The 17,846-nt window shown below is 44.7% G+C and overlaps 3 protein-coding genes across 6 annotated transcripts in view; 2 read left to right on the forward strand and 1 right to left on the reverse strand.

Moving 5' to 3' along the window:
• tp53bp1 (tumor protein p53 binding protein, 1) overlaps window positions 1–3,216 on the forward strand; it is a 20,012-nt gene extending 16,796 nt beyond the window's left edge. For 3 of the 4 annotated variants that reach the window (XM_062549983.1, XM_062549984.1, XM_062549986.1), the window contains 5 exons: window positions 356–556; window positions 1,060–1,154; window positions 1,809–2,005; window positions 2,294–2,427; window positions 2,701–3,216. In XM_062549983.1, the coding sequence (XP_062405967.1) occupies window positions 356–556; window positions 1,060–1,154; window positions 1,809–2,005; window positions 2,294–2,427; window positions 2,701–2,885 (812 nt within the window). In that variant the 3' untranslated portion in view covers window positions 2,886–3,216. Of the gene's footprint in view, window positions 1–355; window positions 557–1,059; window positions 1,155–1,808; window positions 2,006–2,293; window positions 2,428–2,700 lie in introns of those variants that run through there. The other variant, XM_062549985.1, reaches the window with a different exon arrangement.
• Window positions 3,212–12,066, reverse strand: tubgcp4 (tubulin gamma complex component 4). Its single transcript, XM_062549987.1, has 18 exons — window positions 11,855–12,066; window positions 11,524–11,652; window positions 11,302–11,424; window positions 11,121–11,174; window positions 10,971–11,027; window positions 10,778–10,857; window positions 10,321–10,522; window positions 9,139–9,304; window positions 8,277–8,401; window positions 8,053–8,103; window positions 7,837–7,942; window positions 7,405–7,512; window positions 6,442–6,586; window positions 5,851–6,028; window positions 5,481–5,615; window positions 4,914–5,030; window positions 4,539–4,678; window positions 3,212–3,496 (listed from the first exon to the last, which is right to left on the reverse strand). Exons 1-18 carry the CDS (start codon window positions 11,930–11,932, stop codon window positions 3,490–3,492), a joined length of 2,001 nt encoding a protein of 666 aa, XP_062405971.1. The 5' UTR covers window positions 11,933–12,066; the 3' UTR covers window positions 3,212–3,489.
• On the forward strand, window positions 12,015–17,559 carry cdkn2aip (CDKN2A interacting protein). Its single transcript, XM_062549988.1, has 4 exons — window positions 12,015–12,171; window positions 12,900–13,149; window positions 14,188–14,309; window positions 15,640–17,559. The coding sequence occupies exons 2-4, from the start codon at window positions 12,902–12,904 to the stop codon at window positions 16,170–16,172; spliced, it is 903 nt and encodes a 300-aa protein (XP_062405972.1). The 5' UTR covers window positions 12,015–12,171; window positions 12,900–12,901; the 3' UTR covers window positions 16,173–17,559.
• Window positions 17,560–17,846: the final 287 nt, after the last annotated feature.

The raw sequence follows: 17,846 nt of genomic DNA on the forward strand, positions 1-17,846 counted from the left end.
GATCTCTGCTGTGCTGATGCCTGTGTGAATGTGTTCCCTGATGTGTTAACACATTGGATCATTTGAAAACTTCACAGTGTTGGATTAATACATAGGTGTAGAAGACACTACTGAGCAGTGTAATTTGTGACATTTTGAAACGGCTTGTTAGTTGAGACTACATTCTATTTGACAACTTATCGCTGGTGCTAGACTATGAACGCCTACAGCTCTGTGACATCTCTCAGTTACAATTACTACCATTGAAAGCACAGCAGTTACTTCTTACAGGAAAAATGCATTAAGTTATGCTTTATCTTTCTGCTGTGCTCACTGTGCATTTGTGCTCTGCCATCTACTGTGTGTGTGTGTGTAGGTGCACGTGCGGGTGCAGGTACGGGCGTGTGCAACACCTCGGGCAGCGGCACAGACGTGCCCTCTGACCCCAGTGACCTGCTGGCGAGCCACGGGCCGCTCCCCGCCAGCGACTCCCTGTTCATGGGCTTCGCCTTCCTGCTCACGGCCTCCTCGGTGAACGACCGCCTCTCCAACCTGGTCACCAGCGACGAGGAGGAAGGTCAGTGAATTTCCCCTTGGGGATCAATAAAGTATCTATCTATCTATCTATCTATCTATCAGTGCTCCATAGTGGACGACGGTCCTTAGGTTTATTATTTACGATATATATTATATCTGGGATGAAGAGAATGACCTGTGTGTTGGACACCTTCTGCAGTGGCGGAAACCGTCCAATCAGATTTTCTGATGACATGGACAGGGGCCATCTGACCAGTATCAAAAAGAAAATAAAATCTTTTAATCATAAAGTAATAAAAACATTTTTAAAAAATCTTTATTTCTGTTATATTCTTCTAAAATTGTCTTGATTCACCACGGGAGAGGCTTCTAAGCGTCAGTGAAGTTTGTCAAGTAGGTCCTTTGCCCTCCTTAGAATCCCCGATCCCTTTGTTTTGTCAGGGGTTTGTTAAGGCTGCTATGTTGAGTCAGTGTTTTTAAGTGTCCTTGAGGTCTTCTGATTGTGGACTGACTCAGAGCCCTGCGCTGCTGCTGTGCCCTTAGACTACCTGCCGACAGCTCCCTATAACAAGCACTACATCGTCAGCCAGCTGGAGGCGGGAGGGGGCCTCGTCCTGCCCGACTTCAACGAGGAGCAGGTGAGTCACACAGGCTGCTGTCAGGCATCGGCTCCGGCTGGCCCGATCCGCTAGCCTGGCCTCTGTAATGGGGTCTGTCAGGCACAAGGAAACTAGTGGGGCTCCGTTGGAAGTAGTGAGACTGTGATGGGGACACAGAAGGAAAGTTTGTCTGGAAATAGAATGTCACTCTGTTAGGCACACTGTTATGTAACCTGGGCTGATGGTTTTTTTTTCTTCTGAAAGTTCAATATGACACAGGAAACTTGTCGACAGTCAAATAAATTTTACTGTTAAAGCTGAAATGTCCAAGAGGTCTGTGATGGCACTTTTCCATTGACGATGTATTCGATGCAGTGCGTGTTGAGGTTATCCAGGCAACAAAATGTAGCCAAAGGAACGGTTATTTTTTCTCATTCTATTATTATTTCCATGCCATTTTTGAACGTTTCAAACTTCAAAATCCTACACATAACCCATAAAAAAAATGACTCATCTATTGTGTAGCTATGCCATAGGAGACGTTTCTTAAAGCACAGTACCACTGTAAATCATCCCTATAATGATGACCCAACTATAGCGGTAGTGCTAATGCCCCTGCATAGCGAGAGCTAACTAAAACGACTGTCTTTATTGATCGCATCATTAACCTGAGCCACCTTGGCCTCTCTGTAGTGTAAAGCGGCCTATCAGAGCCTGCTGATCGCGGATCAGCACTGCCGGACCAGGAAGTACCTGCTGTGCGTGGCGAGCGGCGTGCCGTGCGTGTCCAATGCGTGGGTGCGGGACTGCTGCCTGGAGCAGAAGCTGCTCAACTACAGGAACTACCTGCTGCCCGCTGGCATGGGGCCCAGCCAGCGCGTCGTAGAGTGGTGAGGATGGCAGCGCCACCCTGTCGGTGACTGCTGTAAAATGATATTCATAATGAATGAAATAATGAATAATGAAATTTTATATTTATATAGAATCCTTTAATGTATAAAATCTTTCACCACCTTGTTCTATCATTTATATACTTGTCTAAGATGATGAATTATCACACATCTGAACTTGACATCTCTGTATCAGCTACATTACCAGTGTTGATCATAGGAACAGTTACAGCAGGAACAGCACTTTGTGATGTGAGGCGTAAAACTTGTGTGTGTCATTTTGGACAGGCATCCACGCTGCAGCCCGTTTAAGAGCCTGAGGGTCCTGCTGGTGTTCGCCGGCTCAGCTGAGCTGTGGGGGGAGCTGCTGAAGCTGAGCGGAGCGACCAGCGTGAAGCAGGAGAAAGGACAGGAAGACACCGGTACGGGACTCCATTCATCTTCTTACAAAATAAGGGCTCAAATTTGGCATTCGAATGGCCAGCAAATGTTAAGTCCAACATTTCAAATGCTTAAGTTATATTTATATTTTATGTAAACGCTTCTTTCATCATAGACAAGTTTGTTGTACCCTTTGGGCTTTAGAGCGTATGCTTCTCATGGGTTTCTGGACTATTTTTGGCACCGCAATGAACCTGTTCAAGAATCTCTGCCAAAGCTGTAACATTGTCTGTGTGTTGGCGTGTGGTTTGTAGACATTCCAGCCGACACGTTTGATGTGATGGTGACTGAGCGGTCCTGTCCCTCGGCGGTGGTGAAGCGTGCCAGCTCCCGCTCCCTGCCCGTGGTCTCCCTGGAGTGGCTCGTCCAGAGCCTGATCGTCGGAGAACGCCAGGACTATGCCAGTGATCCCCAGTATCGCCACGACTACGACCTATGAACTTCTGAACTACTGTAAACCCCTTCCCCAGACTACCACCACTCCCTATCCACCCCACTTAACTCAACATCAGCTGCTCTTTCGAATGTGTTCAACAGTGTCTTGGAGAGGTTACAGCCCTGCTGGCCTAGGATCAGTTCATGTATTTTCATCCGTAGTGCATTGTGATGGGGTCGGGTCATAGAGGCCTGATCCCATATTATGCTCTCATGTTCTGAGAACCTTCTTTGTGAGAATGCACTGGGGTGTTAGCGGTGGAGCATGTCTCATGTACATAGTTTTAACCTGTCTGTTTTTATGCCGTAATAAATTGTGATCTGTTTCATTTTTACCTTTTTTGGTGTTTTATTATCACATTTTCACACAAAAAAAAACCAAGACATTATTTAGTATATATTTACAATTCATACAACGTGGAGAAATGGAAAGGTTTCATCCTGCCTCAGGAGTGGGGTCATAGTACTGAACAACAGCTATGGATCACAGGGATGGAGTCTTCTCTGCGTACTGAAATGCAGCAGCGCCATGACAACCAAAGTGCACCTCTTCAGGAATGTGAGTAACTGCAGCTTGACGACCAGGTTTCTTATCTCTGCCTCTCCAATCACACACTGCACACAGAGCAGAAGAAAGCAGAGTAATTAGTCCTTAACGAAGCTTTGTCACCATGATCAATTACTCAGTAAATTCTGTGGCAGGTTATACCTCAACTGATTGTAATTACAATTTTTTTTCAGCTGCCCATTTTGAAGAAAATTTAAATTGGGTGTTTTTTGGGGGGGGGGGGGGGTTTATATGTTGCTCGTGTCTCATAATCCACTGAAGACTGCTGTCAATAGCAATATTCTTTGCAAATGATGGCATTCCTGAGGGAAATCACTACAGATGGCATTCCAGACTGATTAACAGTACCAAGCCAGTGTTTTTCAACCCTTTTTGAGCATTATGGTACATTGCTTACATTTTTTAAAAATTCTGCAGCACACCAACCAAAAATGTAACAAAATTACATACTGTAGCCTAATACAGCAAACAATGACAATTTAGTCTCTCCGTTTGTTTACAGTTCAGTTCAGAGTCTGCATTTTTCCTTTTAAAGTAGGCCTATCCATTGCTGTTTTACATCTTTTCGCCCATAGATAGAAAGCTGGATACTGCATTGTCCATTGAGTTTTATTACGTGGCATAGGCTACATGAGCGCAGCAGTCATTGCTGACAGCAAACAACTTAGTCTGTCTATGGGCAACACTTGCCGACAATCAGAGACACCTCTCTGACTCCCAATCAGGGATAACTGTTTCTTCATTGACCTCCAGTGATTGCTGCCCCCATCGTGATGGCAATGCTATTTATGTACGTTCTAGAGTCCAATGCAGTATCTAGCTTTCTAATATCTATCTTTCACCGACACGTGTTGTGCGCATTACTTAATTAACCAGGTCATTATTGCGTTACCTACTGCCACCCACTGACATGAAAGTATTTATTTACTCAACAAGTCACTACATTGCAGGCACAGACGCTCAACAATTGTATAGCCTATTACACTATTTGCAACAACGAAATAAATGTGTTTGGACTGATTGCCATGGCACACTGGTATGCCACGGGAACATCTGTAAGCTGTGTCTGTGCGGTACGATGAGGCTCACCTGCCCAGTGTGCCCCCAGACTGGGTGTAATATTTGTTGTAGTCGAGTCGCAGGAGCAGCTGGGCCAGGTCAGAGTTGATCTGGTGGTTCCTCACTGTGGATAAGATCTTAAAGAGCAGGAAGGACTGGCGGCTGAAGCCCTGTACAAAACAGACACCAAACACTTAATTAGTACTTAGAATAATTGATATTATTACAAGAATCTAGATATGGTCAGTTGGTAATACATCATTGCTTGAAGGTCACAATAAACACATTCAAATGACCCGACCATGATTCGAAAACATTGCATTGCAGACAGGAGTTACAGATATTAAATAGCCAGTGCACTGTAGCTCTAAGAATTTACTAAGAGAATAATTTAAAATGTCAGACCTTGACAAGGATGTCAAGCTGGGCAGCTCCTCTTTCATCCAGAGGGCCAACGTTCTGGCTGACCAGAGAACAGAAATTATGGCACAAGTCCAGGATGTCATTTAGACAGTGGAACACCTGAGGGGAAGGAAGGAAGGAGACCATAAAGAAGAATATCATCATTAACATTTAGTTAGACCCAATGGAACCATAACGGAATTAAAGATGGAGTTCAAACAGCCAAACTCTGAACCTGAACAGCCTGGCATGAGAGTAAAACAAAAATAGTTCTTTATTTAAAAAGGCAACGTTTCGATCAACAGATCTTCGTCAGGCAAAGTAGGAACTGGCATAGGAGCCATTACAGTGTGCAGACCATCACCTTTACTTTGACACGTTTATTTGTCTGGCACCTGTTTAAACTTTTTTTGGATGTGCGCACCCGTCTCTCCAAATGAGAGTAAAACAATCCATCAATACTCTCAAAGATGAAAACAAGCTGCCAGACAACAGAACCTAGTGCAGCCCCCCCCTCCCCTCTCCCATCTCCCATCTCATCTCCTCTGTGGATGTGGGCGAGAGACTCACAGGCTTGAGCAGGATGAAGGACTGGGCCAAGAGGTTGCTGAGGAAATGGTCGTGGGCCAATCGGATGCTCTCAAAGTCCCGGGTGGAGTTGATCTGCTGCAGGAGCTGAGAGAACTGAGACTCCAGCACATCCACCTGGCACACAGGGAGCGAAAGGAGAGGAGATTAAGTTTCGCTCCGTGGGATAATTCAATTTGTGTCCTCGCATACACTAACCACTTCAAACATGAAATAGCACAATAGAATTCAGCACGCTCCTTTCTTTGACTAGCAACAGATTACTCCTATGACTATTTGTCTGTCCATACCCATATCCTTGAGCATTAATCCAGGGGGCTAAACTCTCTGTGGAGTGACGCTGGTTGCTCACCTGTAGGTAGTATTGCAGGTTGTCCACCAGGAACGCCATGTGGTTGCGGAGCCTCCATTTGACCGCGTCGGTCTGGTTGGACTTGAGGTGTTTCCTCTGCATCTGCAGCGCCCAGCAGTGCTGCAGCTCTGACTGGACCCGACGCACACTTAACAGGTACCGGAACACCACATTGTACCTGAGAGAGGAGGAGAGAGAGAGAGAGGGATGAAGGAGGAGGGAGAGAGAGGAGAAAAAAAGGAAGGAATGAAGAAGGGTTGAGGGGAAGGGGAAAGCGAGGTAAACAGAAAGAGATGAATAGAAAGAGACGAGCTACAGCCACTGCTGTGTGTGTGTGTGTGTGTGTGTGTGTTGAAACCTTTGAGCTGCACTCACTTCTCCAGCACTGCCGGGGTGAAGAGGATGTGTAGTGGCCACTGGTGTGTGTGTGTGTGTGTGTGTGTGTGTGTGTGTGTGTGTGTGTGTGTGTGTGTGTGTGTGTGTGTGTGTGTGTGTGTGTGTGTGTGTGTGTGTGTGTGTGTGTGTGTGTGTGTGTGTGTGTGTGTGTGTGTGTGTGTGTGTGTTAGGGTAAAGCGTTTAAGCTGCACTCACTTCTCCAGCACTGCCGGGGTGAAGAGGATGTGTAGTGGCCACTGCACCTTATAGGCCAGCCCCAGCACGGCCCAGCCGTTAGAGGGGGCCTCCCGCGGGGACGTCTCCTGGGGAGGGGTGTTCCCCTCACGCGTACTGGACGTGTCTGAAGAGGAACGGAACACGCCACAGACACAGACACAGACACAGACACAGACACAGACACAGACACAGACACAGACACAGACACAGACACAGACACATATTAAAGCTCATAACACTTAGCCTGGGTGTTCCCATGCTGCCTTGCGCACGATTTGATTCACGCTGCTAAGGCAGCATGGAAACTACCGCCCTCATTTTTGATTAGATAGGGGACCAATCACAGAACAGGGGGGAAAACAAGACGATGATGAGCTATGCACAGACGTATTTGATAGACATCCGTAGCGCCCAATGAAGGGGTCCGGGCATTTTTTCGTAAATACGAGAAAATGAACGTCTGGTTGCCAGACCACGTCTCATTGAGAAGTGGTAGGCGCTAGCCAGGCACATAACACTCACATATAATATAGCATGAGGCACATTATCATACATAATACAGGACAATTCTTCACTTCTGTCTGATCACCTGTCACGATTTGGGTCCAGTTCCAGTGAGTGTGCTTTAATGGCATATCAACTTTCACTGAGTCAAAAGAGTTTGACTTCCCCATCTATAACTCATTACAAGGATGCCGACACCTCATTTTCATTCTAGCTGCTAATGACCTGATGCAACAATGATTTTACAAAGAGAAAGAACCGAGCGCACATCCTTAGGCTTTCAGATATGAAAGCACGTCAGAACCATTACATAAAGACTTGTTAGCTTTCATCTCTAAGTGACTACACTCCACCGCAATTCATTAGGCAAGGGAAAGCAACTTTGAGAAGACGACGTTCCGATGCGGTGTTTTAAGTGTTAGGACGTTTTGTCAGCACCTTTGCTGTCCTTGCCCTGGTAGTCTATGGTGAGGTGCAGCAGAGGGAGGAGGTTGTCATCGTCCAACAGCACCTTATGAGCAGCCTGCTGGAACGCCATGTTCACATCTAAAACACAGCACAACACATGACATTACATAATCACACTCAAATAGTACACGCCAGCATAAGACAGCAATGCAGTATTACCTTAACGTTGCAGCAAGGCACAGTAAATAATGCAAGATAGTGAAAACTACTGTGTGCCAATGGTGGTAGGGGAAAAAGTGGTGATGGTTAAATGTGTAGACAAAGAAAAATAATGTGAACAATGTGTCCAGATGTTATGACAGTGCTGGCAGCTGGATTTTTAGGGATGGTTTCATTATCGGCTAATGTTATCGCCTAATGTTATCGCCTACTACATGTGATGAGATGAGATGGGGCATGTACCGTGCTCTGTGACAGCAGTGGGCGGAGTCTTGAGCATGTGTTGGGCGTGGTCGATGAACACCTGGTACAGCTCTCCACGGCCCAGCAGGTAAAAGTCCTTAATGATCTAGAATGCAGAGACATGAGACAAGAGAGCTTGTTTTGCTTCCTGACCAACTGATACTCTAGCACATTAAAATGCCACAATCAAAATACCACTGATCTGTCCATCCATACCTTCAGCTGACCAAGGAGATCGGATTCTTCCACCATTAATGTCCATAGATGCTGCAAACACAGAGGACTTGAGTTATTATTCATAAAAGCAACACTGATGTGGACAGACAGTGGGTGAAACTCTACTCAACAGAGCAGACAATGACTATAAAATCTGGTGGCAGTACTGATTTTTGAAATATGCAGCTAGGCTAATTTGTGTTGTGTAGGGTTAGAGTGCAAACCTCAGCAACTGTGCTGCGAATTCTGTCTATGAGGTTCTCAAAGTCCACCAGGCTGAAGAGGGGCTGCTGCTTCAGCTTGTGGAGGTCAGCTGCGAAAATATCCTCCTGATGCTTCAGGATGGAGCCTATCAAACATAAACACACACATGCACACACATTAATTATGTAACTAGGGTATACACAAACCAAACATGCAACACACTTGATATTAAAGGTTCTCTTAGTCTTTTTACTCTGTGTCTATGATAGAAAATGTATTTTCTACAGCAAATCTCCTCACGATCTGCTGGCTGCATGTAAAATGCGGTCCCTGTGGACAGCACAGGCTTCAAAAACCACAACAAAAACAGCCTGGTCCAGTCTGGACCATGAAACATAACAAACTGTTCCAGCCAAGCACCGATGACATGCGGGTTCATGAAAGTTTCAGTTGCACGGGAGGGAGAGAGAGGTGAGCTAGCTCTCAGTTTTGTTTAATAATACTTTAAACGTGATGTCACCCAACCGTGCTTACAGAACTTTTAAATCAATGGACTAAGGGAAGGTTTCACTGAGAAGTCCTTTAAGGCAAGTCCCCCCATTCAGGAGTTATCAGGCAGCTATCTTCCTATTCAAGTGAATGGGGAGGCATACAGGAAGGGGTGGGATATGTGTATACAGCGGCCATGCTGGCGTTATGAACTAACCCCATCCATTTCTATAGAGGATTCTTTGAGTGATGTGTCTCCTCATTAGAAAGTCTAAGCTTCAGCCCGCAACACACCTCATTTTCATTGACACCTGGAGAACTGCAACAGCACCAAAAACCAACCCTAAAATCTGCAGTGTCCTATTCAGTAATAAATCAAATAAATGATCTCACCGGCCCTGGACGGACTCTGGTTGTTCTTCTCAAACATCTGCACCGACTCGCCGACAAACAGGATCTTCTCTGCCACGCGGATGGGGATGTAAGACGGGAGCATCTCCACACGCAGAGAGAACTGCTGCAAGGATGGAGCCAGCATGTTCTCCTCCTCGATCAACCTCTGCAGACAAACAGAACCCAATGCAAGAGTGAGTAAGCTACACTGTCAATTTGTATCATTTGTACTCAAAATCATTTCTTAAAATGGTGCCATGTCCCAAGAAGCTTTTGCATGCCGAGCTTAACAGTAACAGTAATGAGCAATATTCCTGTCTGAAGTTTCTCCTTTATCTAATCAGAGGCTAGGGATCTTCACTGAGAACTTGATAGGAGCTGGGTCACAGAGGATTAGATGAGAGGACTGAAGAGGTCTGTGCTGAAATTTCTGGCTAGACTGACTGACTCACGGCTTTATTCGAGGGTTTTTCACAGTGTAGCTCTCACTAACAATAAGCAGAATATGTCTCCTTGAGTTGAAGACTGCTTCATTAATATATGAAATATACCAGTTAATATGGCATTCACCAGTGTTTAATATGGTATGACACCAAGAAAATGATAGCTTTCCAAAATTGCTATGGAAATGACTTTGTTATGTGTCTGTATGATCCTGGGGTATGTTTTGGTTTCATGAGCCAATTTTAGTCACACTACATGGCACGTCAAAAAAAGAAGTCAATTATAAAATTTGGGTGAAACATTCCTAAAATCCGATGAACTGGTTTCCCGGACAATAAATAGAAAGTGTGTTCTGCTCTAGACCAAGTAGACACCGCAGTTATGACCCAGATATTGCTATTCTTAAAAAGTAGACAAAGAGCCCACAGATTCTAGATGACTGTGTCCAACTAGGAACTCTAGTTACAGCATATCCTTTAAAAGCAGAGTCTTTGAGTCTAATACAACACATTTTCCCCTTAATTCACCTCCCCACTGTCCTCACCCTGCCTCAGAGGCATGGAAGTGAAGGGTGCAATTTGACTGACTGTTGCGCTCAAATATCAACAACCTCTCTGAACTTAGAACTGCAAACTGCATTTAAGGGTTTCCCTAAAGAGGCCTAATCCCTTAAACCACAGCACCCCTTCTCTTCTCTCTCAACTCAGTGGTGCATGCTCCTCTCTCTCTCTCACCCACCAGGTCCTGCAGCTCCCTCAGCTGTTTCCCACTCAGGCCGCCGATGCCCAAGTCCTCATCCTCCTCGTCCTGGTTGCCTGCGGCGCCCCCGGCGCTCGGGCCCTGCTTCACAAAGAACTCCTCGCTCTGGTCCAGCAGCAGCCCGTGCAGCATCCACGCAGCCAGCTGCTTGTACATCACCCCGTGGCACACTGCCAGGATCCTATCGGTATAGTCCACAGATTAGGTATCTGGCAGACGCTTTTGTTCAAAGCAGTTTACAAAACTACATTATTAAAAGAATAGACTGGAAAAACAGTCAGGAATGAGTCTTGGTTGCATAATGCAACGTAATAATAATAAATTATGAAATTAAATGCTTTAGAAAAGCATTTCATTTCAGAATGTATTATCATTACGTTGATGCTTAAATTTAGCATTTATGTAGTTATGTAGAGAGAAGTGTGTTTCAACCTACTTTTCTAAAGCCATGCGCACAGGAGGAAGTCCACCACAGCTGTGCTTATACACCATCTCCAAGATCTGACAACCATGGATCTAGCACAAACAGAAAGCACCATTAAACCCTATTGATGATCTCTGCCTTGAGTGTGTATAAATACAAACAGATGAGGGCAATGTAAATGGCAATCCAGTGCAGGTGGACTCACCTTCTGAGATTTGATGGTCTCCACAACAACCATAACAGATGGAAAGAGTAGCTGAAACTGGTCAACAGGTAAAGAAAAGTTAAAGACAGAAAGGCCCATTGTATATTGCCAAGTATTGTCAATGAGGAGCATCCATTCATCTGGACTCACCTGGTCCAGCATATAGTTCACATGGGATATTGCAAGGTGTGGATCACCAAGAAACTGCAAGACAAGGACAAGTTCCATCAAGCATGAATTATAGAGAGCTTTCAGTTTTCAGACATACAATGTTAACTCATTTTACTTGGTAACAAGAAAAGTTAAATGGGTGTTAAACACGACATCCCACCTCTTGTTCCAAGTCGAGAAGTGCTTGTCGGTAGGGTTGCAACATCGAGTCCAGCCCTGTACAAAAAGCCCGTAAATAGATTCCATGGAGTCCAGTTGGGTTTGGCTGGCTGGCATGGTGCTCCTACGTAGAATAACCATTATTTGTCAAACACCTGGTTCAAGAGTATCCATCATCAGTAGATATTTCATATATTTTCAAGTGGTGTTTGGTTCATCTTACCTGCTGATGGACATGGCCTGTATGTTGCTCTATGAACTCCGTGAATCGCACGTAATCGGAGCCCAGTTTACAGAGACGATTCAACACACTTATTTCACTTGGGTGAAGGAACGGTAGCTCTTGAGACACCTACAGACAAAATCAACAGCATTGGCACATGAACTGACTGATGTGGTGCAATCGTTTCTACAGAGACTGAAAGTGTTGGTGTTGGTATGGGTATTGCTGATGCTGAGTATGAACTCTGAAGTGTAACGACGTTAGCTAACGTTAGCTAATATCATAGAGGCTAATATGAGAGATCTCTGGTGGTACTGGAAGCACACTTTACCTGCAAACCTGTCCTTTTATTCCATGTGAATATTGTTCCAGGATACCCACTTAATGCCAGCAAAAGTTCGTGTATCATTTTTCAAATGATTAAGAATATCTCATAAATTAGACTGGGATGCAGACATGTCATTCAAAACTGTAAACACCGCCGAATCTGCCGCCGCAGTCTGATGACGCAAACGCGCTTCGTTGTCGTTGTCGGGAGTTGGAGTCTGGGTCCTCAGGGAAGTCGTCAGCTGCTACCCCTGTAGCTGCTTTATTGTTATGGAAGCGTCAGCAATGCTTTTGTTGAGTGAGATAAGACGACATTGAGAGGTCAGTAAAGCTATTAAGATGACCAAGTGTGTTTCTAGAGTATTATTCAATGGTGATGGGCAAGTTTTTATCGTCTGTTTGAGCGCAATGTAAACTTGAGTCGTGCTTCATGCATGCTAATGTAGCTAGCTTCAGCTTACGCTAACGTTGTAAGCTGGCTAGTAACAGGCCAATTACTTGAGTAACACACCTTTACTCGATTTAGTACTGTGTCAGGAGAATTTTAACCATCTGAAAAGCACAATGTTGGTCGTACTGGTTTCTGTCCAGGGTATGATAAGTTGAAAACTTAAGTACCAAAGAAGCATAATTAGCCCTTAGCTTGCAGTCAGGACAGAATAGACACGCCATTGTTCATTACCTTAGCAACATATGCAGGAAGTTTTGATTATTAGCTAGCTTGGTGTCATGACTAGCTTGTGTTGCCAACCAGTTTGTGAAAATGCACGGAAGCGGATGCTACTAACGAAGCCCCAGCGCGCTGATGAATACTTCCCAATGTGTCCATATTAGTCCTAAAGGTCATAAAAAGCATTGCAACAACCCAAAGTCAAGGCCTATCCTAATCCTACACATTAGTTATGTGCAACATGATTGATTACAGACTACATACCACAGACAATGTGTTCGGTTGTTTGTGCTGCATTACTGCTGTTGGTGTTGATGGTGTATACTAGAAGTGGTGGTCTGAAGAAGGTCTATATCTTTCTATTTAACCTGTATCGCAGTGATGGCTGAAGAGGGACCTGGAGATGACATTGTCTCTGAGTACCTGGGCCAGAACCCTCACCTGGCACCATGGCTAGAGTCACTCAGAGGGTACTGCGAGACCAACAAACAGTGGAATGCCAGGAGGGAGTTCATTCTGCGCAACTTGGAGGCCTTTCCCACTGTTGAGCCAGGGGTATCAAGCCCCAGTCTTGACAAGCTACTCTCTCTCTCCATGGTATGGGCCAACCATGTGTTCCTGGGTTGTCGGTGAGTCCAGCTGTCCATTGCTCTTGTCACACTGTTGTGGATTATTATAGTCATTATTATGTGTTCATGTTGGAGATGGTTATTGAAATGACATTTTTTTGTCAACTTAATGGGTGTTGTTATCGTTAAACACATGTGGTCATGAAATTATTGATTTCATAATCAATGGTTATATTTTGGCTTTACTTGCTGATACATGTGGAATTACTTGTGATTGAATAGAAAATAACTGATGAATTAAGCAAAAAGAAATAGAATAGAATGTATACTTTTTTGATCCTGTGAGGGAAATTCAGTTCTCTGCATTTAACCCAATTTAACCGAATTAGTGAACACACAGCACACAGTGAACACACAGTGAGGTGAATCACACAACCCAGAGCAGTGAGCTGCCTGCCCAACCAGCGGCGCTCGGGGAGCAGTGAGGGGTTAGGTGCCTTGCTCAAGGGCACTTCAGCCGTGGTGGACTGGTCGGGGATCGAACCGGCAACCCTCCGATTACAAGCCCGATGCGCTAACCAGTACACCACGGCTGCCCACCAAGCTTCATCAGGCCAAACTTTTTGTAAGAAAGCGTATCATGCCTGATGTCTGCTTCTTGTCTGTGTTTCTGTTTTACATCACTGTCGACAGCCTGTGTACCAAAAGTTCGTCGCACCAACCCTAGAGTATCAAAATGTTCTGCTCTCACGCTGATAGCTGTTAATGTTGCACATTCGTCTCCGTCACTGTTTTGCAATTCAAATCAGTGTTCCCAGGCACACATTCTTCATCTCTGCATGCAATCATAGTAGCACAACATACGCTGAAATGAAAATGTTTTTAAGTCAACAGCAATGGTGGTCTCAAAAAAGATGTCAGAAACGATAGACGTAATTTCTGTCCATGCAGTTTGGATTGGAAATTGTTGCCAGAGTAGTTTTGATCCACCGATCCTCAAACATATAGGGTTGCCAGTTGTGTCGCCACTGATTATCTCTGATATATCAATGTTGCCTGTTGTGGGAATGTGAAATGTAATCTGAGTAATCTCTGCAGCTATCCCCAGCCAGTGATGGACAAGATCAAAGAGATGGGAGAGGGAGTGAAGGTGCAAGACGCCCCTGTGTGGAAGACGAGGGATGAGATCATGGGCAAAGGGAAAAGACCTGGTCTCTTTGGTAAGACCCTGCCGCCTACACAACACACACACACACACACACACACACACACACACACACACACACACACACCTTTGATACTCTCTGGAGTAAGCAGGATGATTTAGCCTCATTTTTCAACTTTATTTGAGAATCCACTTTGCTCTATTTGTCTTTGTTTATGCAGTGCTTGCTGGTCCCATGGTTAATAAAGCACATTTGATAAACCGTTGGCTTGTTGATAGAAACAACCTACAAATATCCGTCATTCATAATGGAGCAATATATTGTCCCCCGGAATTCCGTTTGTAAGGCTGCTATTCTCTGCAATTTCATTCACGGGGGACGGAGAATGCAAAATTGTTTTGGGGCCTGTTCACCAAAGCCTGCAATTTCATACAGAAGCTGAGGGTGTTTGTGTGGTTTTTTTTTTAGAAGATTTCTGGTAGCATGAGTCATAGTCAAGTGATTAAATTCAGCTAGTGACATCAGCTTCCTCAGGGTGGCTCAGAAAATGGGAGAGGGCGAGAGCTGTCATCCAGTCACTCACTCCTGACCCCTCCCCCCCAACACACACACACACACACACACACACACACACACACACACACACATAATTACGTACATACAGTCATGGCTGAATGTGTTGGCACCCTGGCATGCTAAAGTTGACTAAAAAGAGGAATATAAAATCATTTTTTGAAAATTGATTTTAATGGCTTAAGTATAAACATGAGGAAAAATCCAACCTTTAAGGACGCAGTTTTGTTCTGTTAGCCTATTAGCTGGTTTGATTTGCATTGAGGTCAATGAGCATCAAACAGGCTAATAGGCTAACTGAACAAAACTGAACAAAACACCATGCCTATCTCTAGGTATGGTGAAGGGTGTGTAATGATGTGGGCCAATTTTAGTTCTAAAGACCAAGGGAACTTAAGTTTATCAGGATGCATAGTGTCCTGGATCCATGAAATAATTGGCCTTTAAAAATAAAAATCTGCCTGCCTCTGTGGGAATTGAGCACATAGGGTTAACATAGGGGTGCCAACACTTATGACCCCAGTATTTTAAAGAGGATCATTTATTTATTTATGATACATTATTCATTCACAAAGAAAATTGGTGTCCTTAAAGGTTGGATATATCCTAATTTTATTACTTAATGCATTAAGGTCCAAAAGATGATTTTATATTCCTCTTTTTAGTCTACTTTAGCATGGGGTGCCAACACTTTCAGCCATGACTGTACATGCACATGTGATTCATGTTGTAGAGACTACCTCATTAAAATATGCACAAGCAAGGAGAGTACCTCCACGCGTACAGATATCGTTGCTTTGTGATTGTGCAGATGGAAATTCAGACGGCGGTGGGAAGAGATCCAAAACCAGCTCTACCAAATGGGGCCCTTCGGCCGACGCCCCGGCCACCCACCAGCCCTTCTTCAACCGCCTCTACAAGGCCGTGGCCTGGAAGCTGGTGTCGGAGGGCGGCTTCGGCGGACCCAACCTCGACCACCACGAGGTGCTGCGCAGCTGCGTGGAGACGGCCAAGGCCAGCCTGAGCTGCGTGTTCGTGCCGCTCAAGGACATCCCCGACCTGCCGACGGCGCGCGCCCAGCGCGAGGGCCAGGTGTGCGAGCTGCGCTGCCAGACGGTCTACCTGGGCACGGGCTACGGGCGCGACGAGGCAGCCGCCCGCGCCATGGCCTCCAAGGAGGCCCTCAAGGCCTTCCAGGGCAGGAAGGTGATCGTGAGGATCGGCCGGCGGCGCTTCCAAGGCCGGGACGTGGAGGACGTGGTCCTGGTGGACGACCAGACGCGGAGCTCCACGTTCCCTCCCGCCCTCAGCTACCCTTTTCAGCCAGAGCAGAGCTGCTCCTAGCAAAAGCGCGGGACTCCTGTTTTAAAAAAGAAAAAGAAAAAAACCCTCAAAAATGTGCGTAATGCTACATGAGGTTCTTGTCTCATTGAGACTCACTCAGTAAACCTCGTAGTGAGTGTGTCATTCATCACTGTATAATCTTCAGTCTAATCTACCGTGTTATTAACTCCAAAATTTCTGTTCTTTTGCCATTTGCATTAAATCATTATTTTGTAATTACATATTTTTCCTCCAAATTGAAATGTATTTATGATTTAGTGATGACATGATTTTGTGAATCGTGTTTTAACTTTTTGCACTTGTGACTGGCGATCTGTGTCTGCTATTATAGGTCAGGGAATTCAGACTTTTCCGTTCAGACGTCGTAGCACTGCATGTAGAGAAGCTCGGCACAGGAAGCCCTTTATATGGTGTTGTCACCTTCCTTACCTCATGTCAGTGCCCATATCAGATCGTTGTTCTATGAAAGCTGATCCATGCAACCAGGTGTACAGAGACGTAGGACATTCTTCTCTCCCTCTATTTTTTTTTTTTTTTTTTTTGGTCCAGGTCCATTTTGAATGATGATCAATAGCAATGGCTTTCTTTGGTCTTGTCACAGATTTGGCAAAGGACGTTTGTCCAGTGCAGTTGTAAATCTATTTCTGTCTATGAAGGAGAAATGTGGAGTTGATGTACACCCGCTTTGCTTTTGCAAGTGATGCCAGACTGAATTATGAAGAATATCTGTAAAGAAATGGTTAAATGAAGGCTTTGAAGTGAGCTCGTTAAAAGTTTGGTTTATTAGGTTATGATAAAAGTTACCATGGTTGCAAAAAATCCCTTAATGGATGATATTTTATATTGTTTTGATTGTAATGATTGCTTTGGAATTGTGCCTTGGGGCTTTGAATGGGTACGTTTATGTTATGTTAGTGCATTCTAGGGGTTTGCTGTCTGGTTTCAAGGAGAGTTAGGGGGATATATATATTGTGTCCCCTCTAATTGTCATTCCACATTTGTCCTTTTCTGATTTTCCAAATGTCTGTCTGTGCCATCTGTTTGATCACTCTCTGAAGACAGTCTTTGGTTTTCTCTATACTAATATTGAAAGTTGTGGCCCTTGGCGAATCAATGACCCCTGTTGTTTCCACAGGAAAGTTTAAAGCTTGAGAAGTTCAGATAAAACCACTTTTAATTTGCTGTGTTCGGTGATACAGTTGGATTGTTGTGTGTTAAAAGAAAAGAGATGCGTCTGAGTTCAGCTGAGGTGTACTGAAAGGAGAGCTCTGCTGTGTTATGAGTTTTCTTGTTCCTTTCATTAGAGAGTGGCCGGATTGCCCATGGCGTTTGTTTGTATTCACTCTGTCATTCTGAATACTTGTAAATAAAATTGTATAAAAATGAAGTCGCAATCTTGTTTACTGCAGCGTGACTGAAAGAATTCCTTTGTGAGGTGTAAATGTGCATGAGTCTTCACCAGGCAGGACCATCACTGTGGAGTGAGGTGATTATTTACAAGAAAGGCAGAGGGGGTTGATTGTTTGCGAAATTACATCGTGATTTTCTCTGCTCCAAAAAACACTATCAAGCTATCTGTGGCCATTGTGACATTTGTTTGTTTAGCACAAAGGCCCTCGTTTGCCCCGACACTGAAGTCTGTCAGCTTAACCTCTCTCTGGCATTTTAAAAGAC

Source organism: Sardina pilchardus, chromosome 11 (assembly GCF_963854185.1).
Source record: "Sardina pilchardus chromosome 11, fSarPil1.1, whole genome shotgun sequence".
Classification (NCBI taxonomy): Eukaryota; Metazoa; Chordata; class Actinopteri; order Clupeiformes; family Clupeidae; genus Sardina; species Sardina pilchardus.

Excerpts from the sequence above, each read along its gene's own strand:
- cdkn2aip (XM_062549988.1), top strand. The coding sequence starts at position 12,902 with ATGGCTGAAGAGGGACCTGGAGATGACATTGTCTCTGAGTACCTGGGC. Across the intron at positions 13,150-14,187 it reads CATGTGTTCCTGGGTTGTCG|CTATCCCCAGCCAGTGATGG; the intron begins GTGAGTCCAGCT and ends TAATCTCTGCAG. Across the intron at positions 14,310-15,639 it reads GAAAAGACCTGGTCTCTTTG|ATGGAAATTCAGACGGCGGT; the intron begins GTAAGACCCTGC and ends GTGATTGTGCAG.
- tubgcp4 (XM_062549987.1), bottom strand. The coding sequence starts at position 11,932 with ATGATACACGAACTTTTGCTGGCATTAAGTGGGTATCCTGGAACAATA. Across the intron at positions 8,402-9,138 it reads CCAGAGTCCGTCCAGGGCCG|GCTCCATCCTGAAGCATCAG; the intron begins GTGAGATCATTT and ends TATGTTTGATAG. Across the intron at positions 7,943-8,052 it reads ATCTCCTTGGTCAGCTGAAG|ATCATTAAGGACTTTTACCT; the intron begins GTATGGATGGAC and ends TCTGCATTCTAG.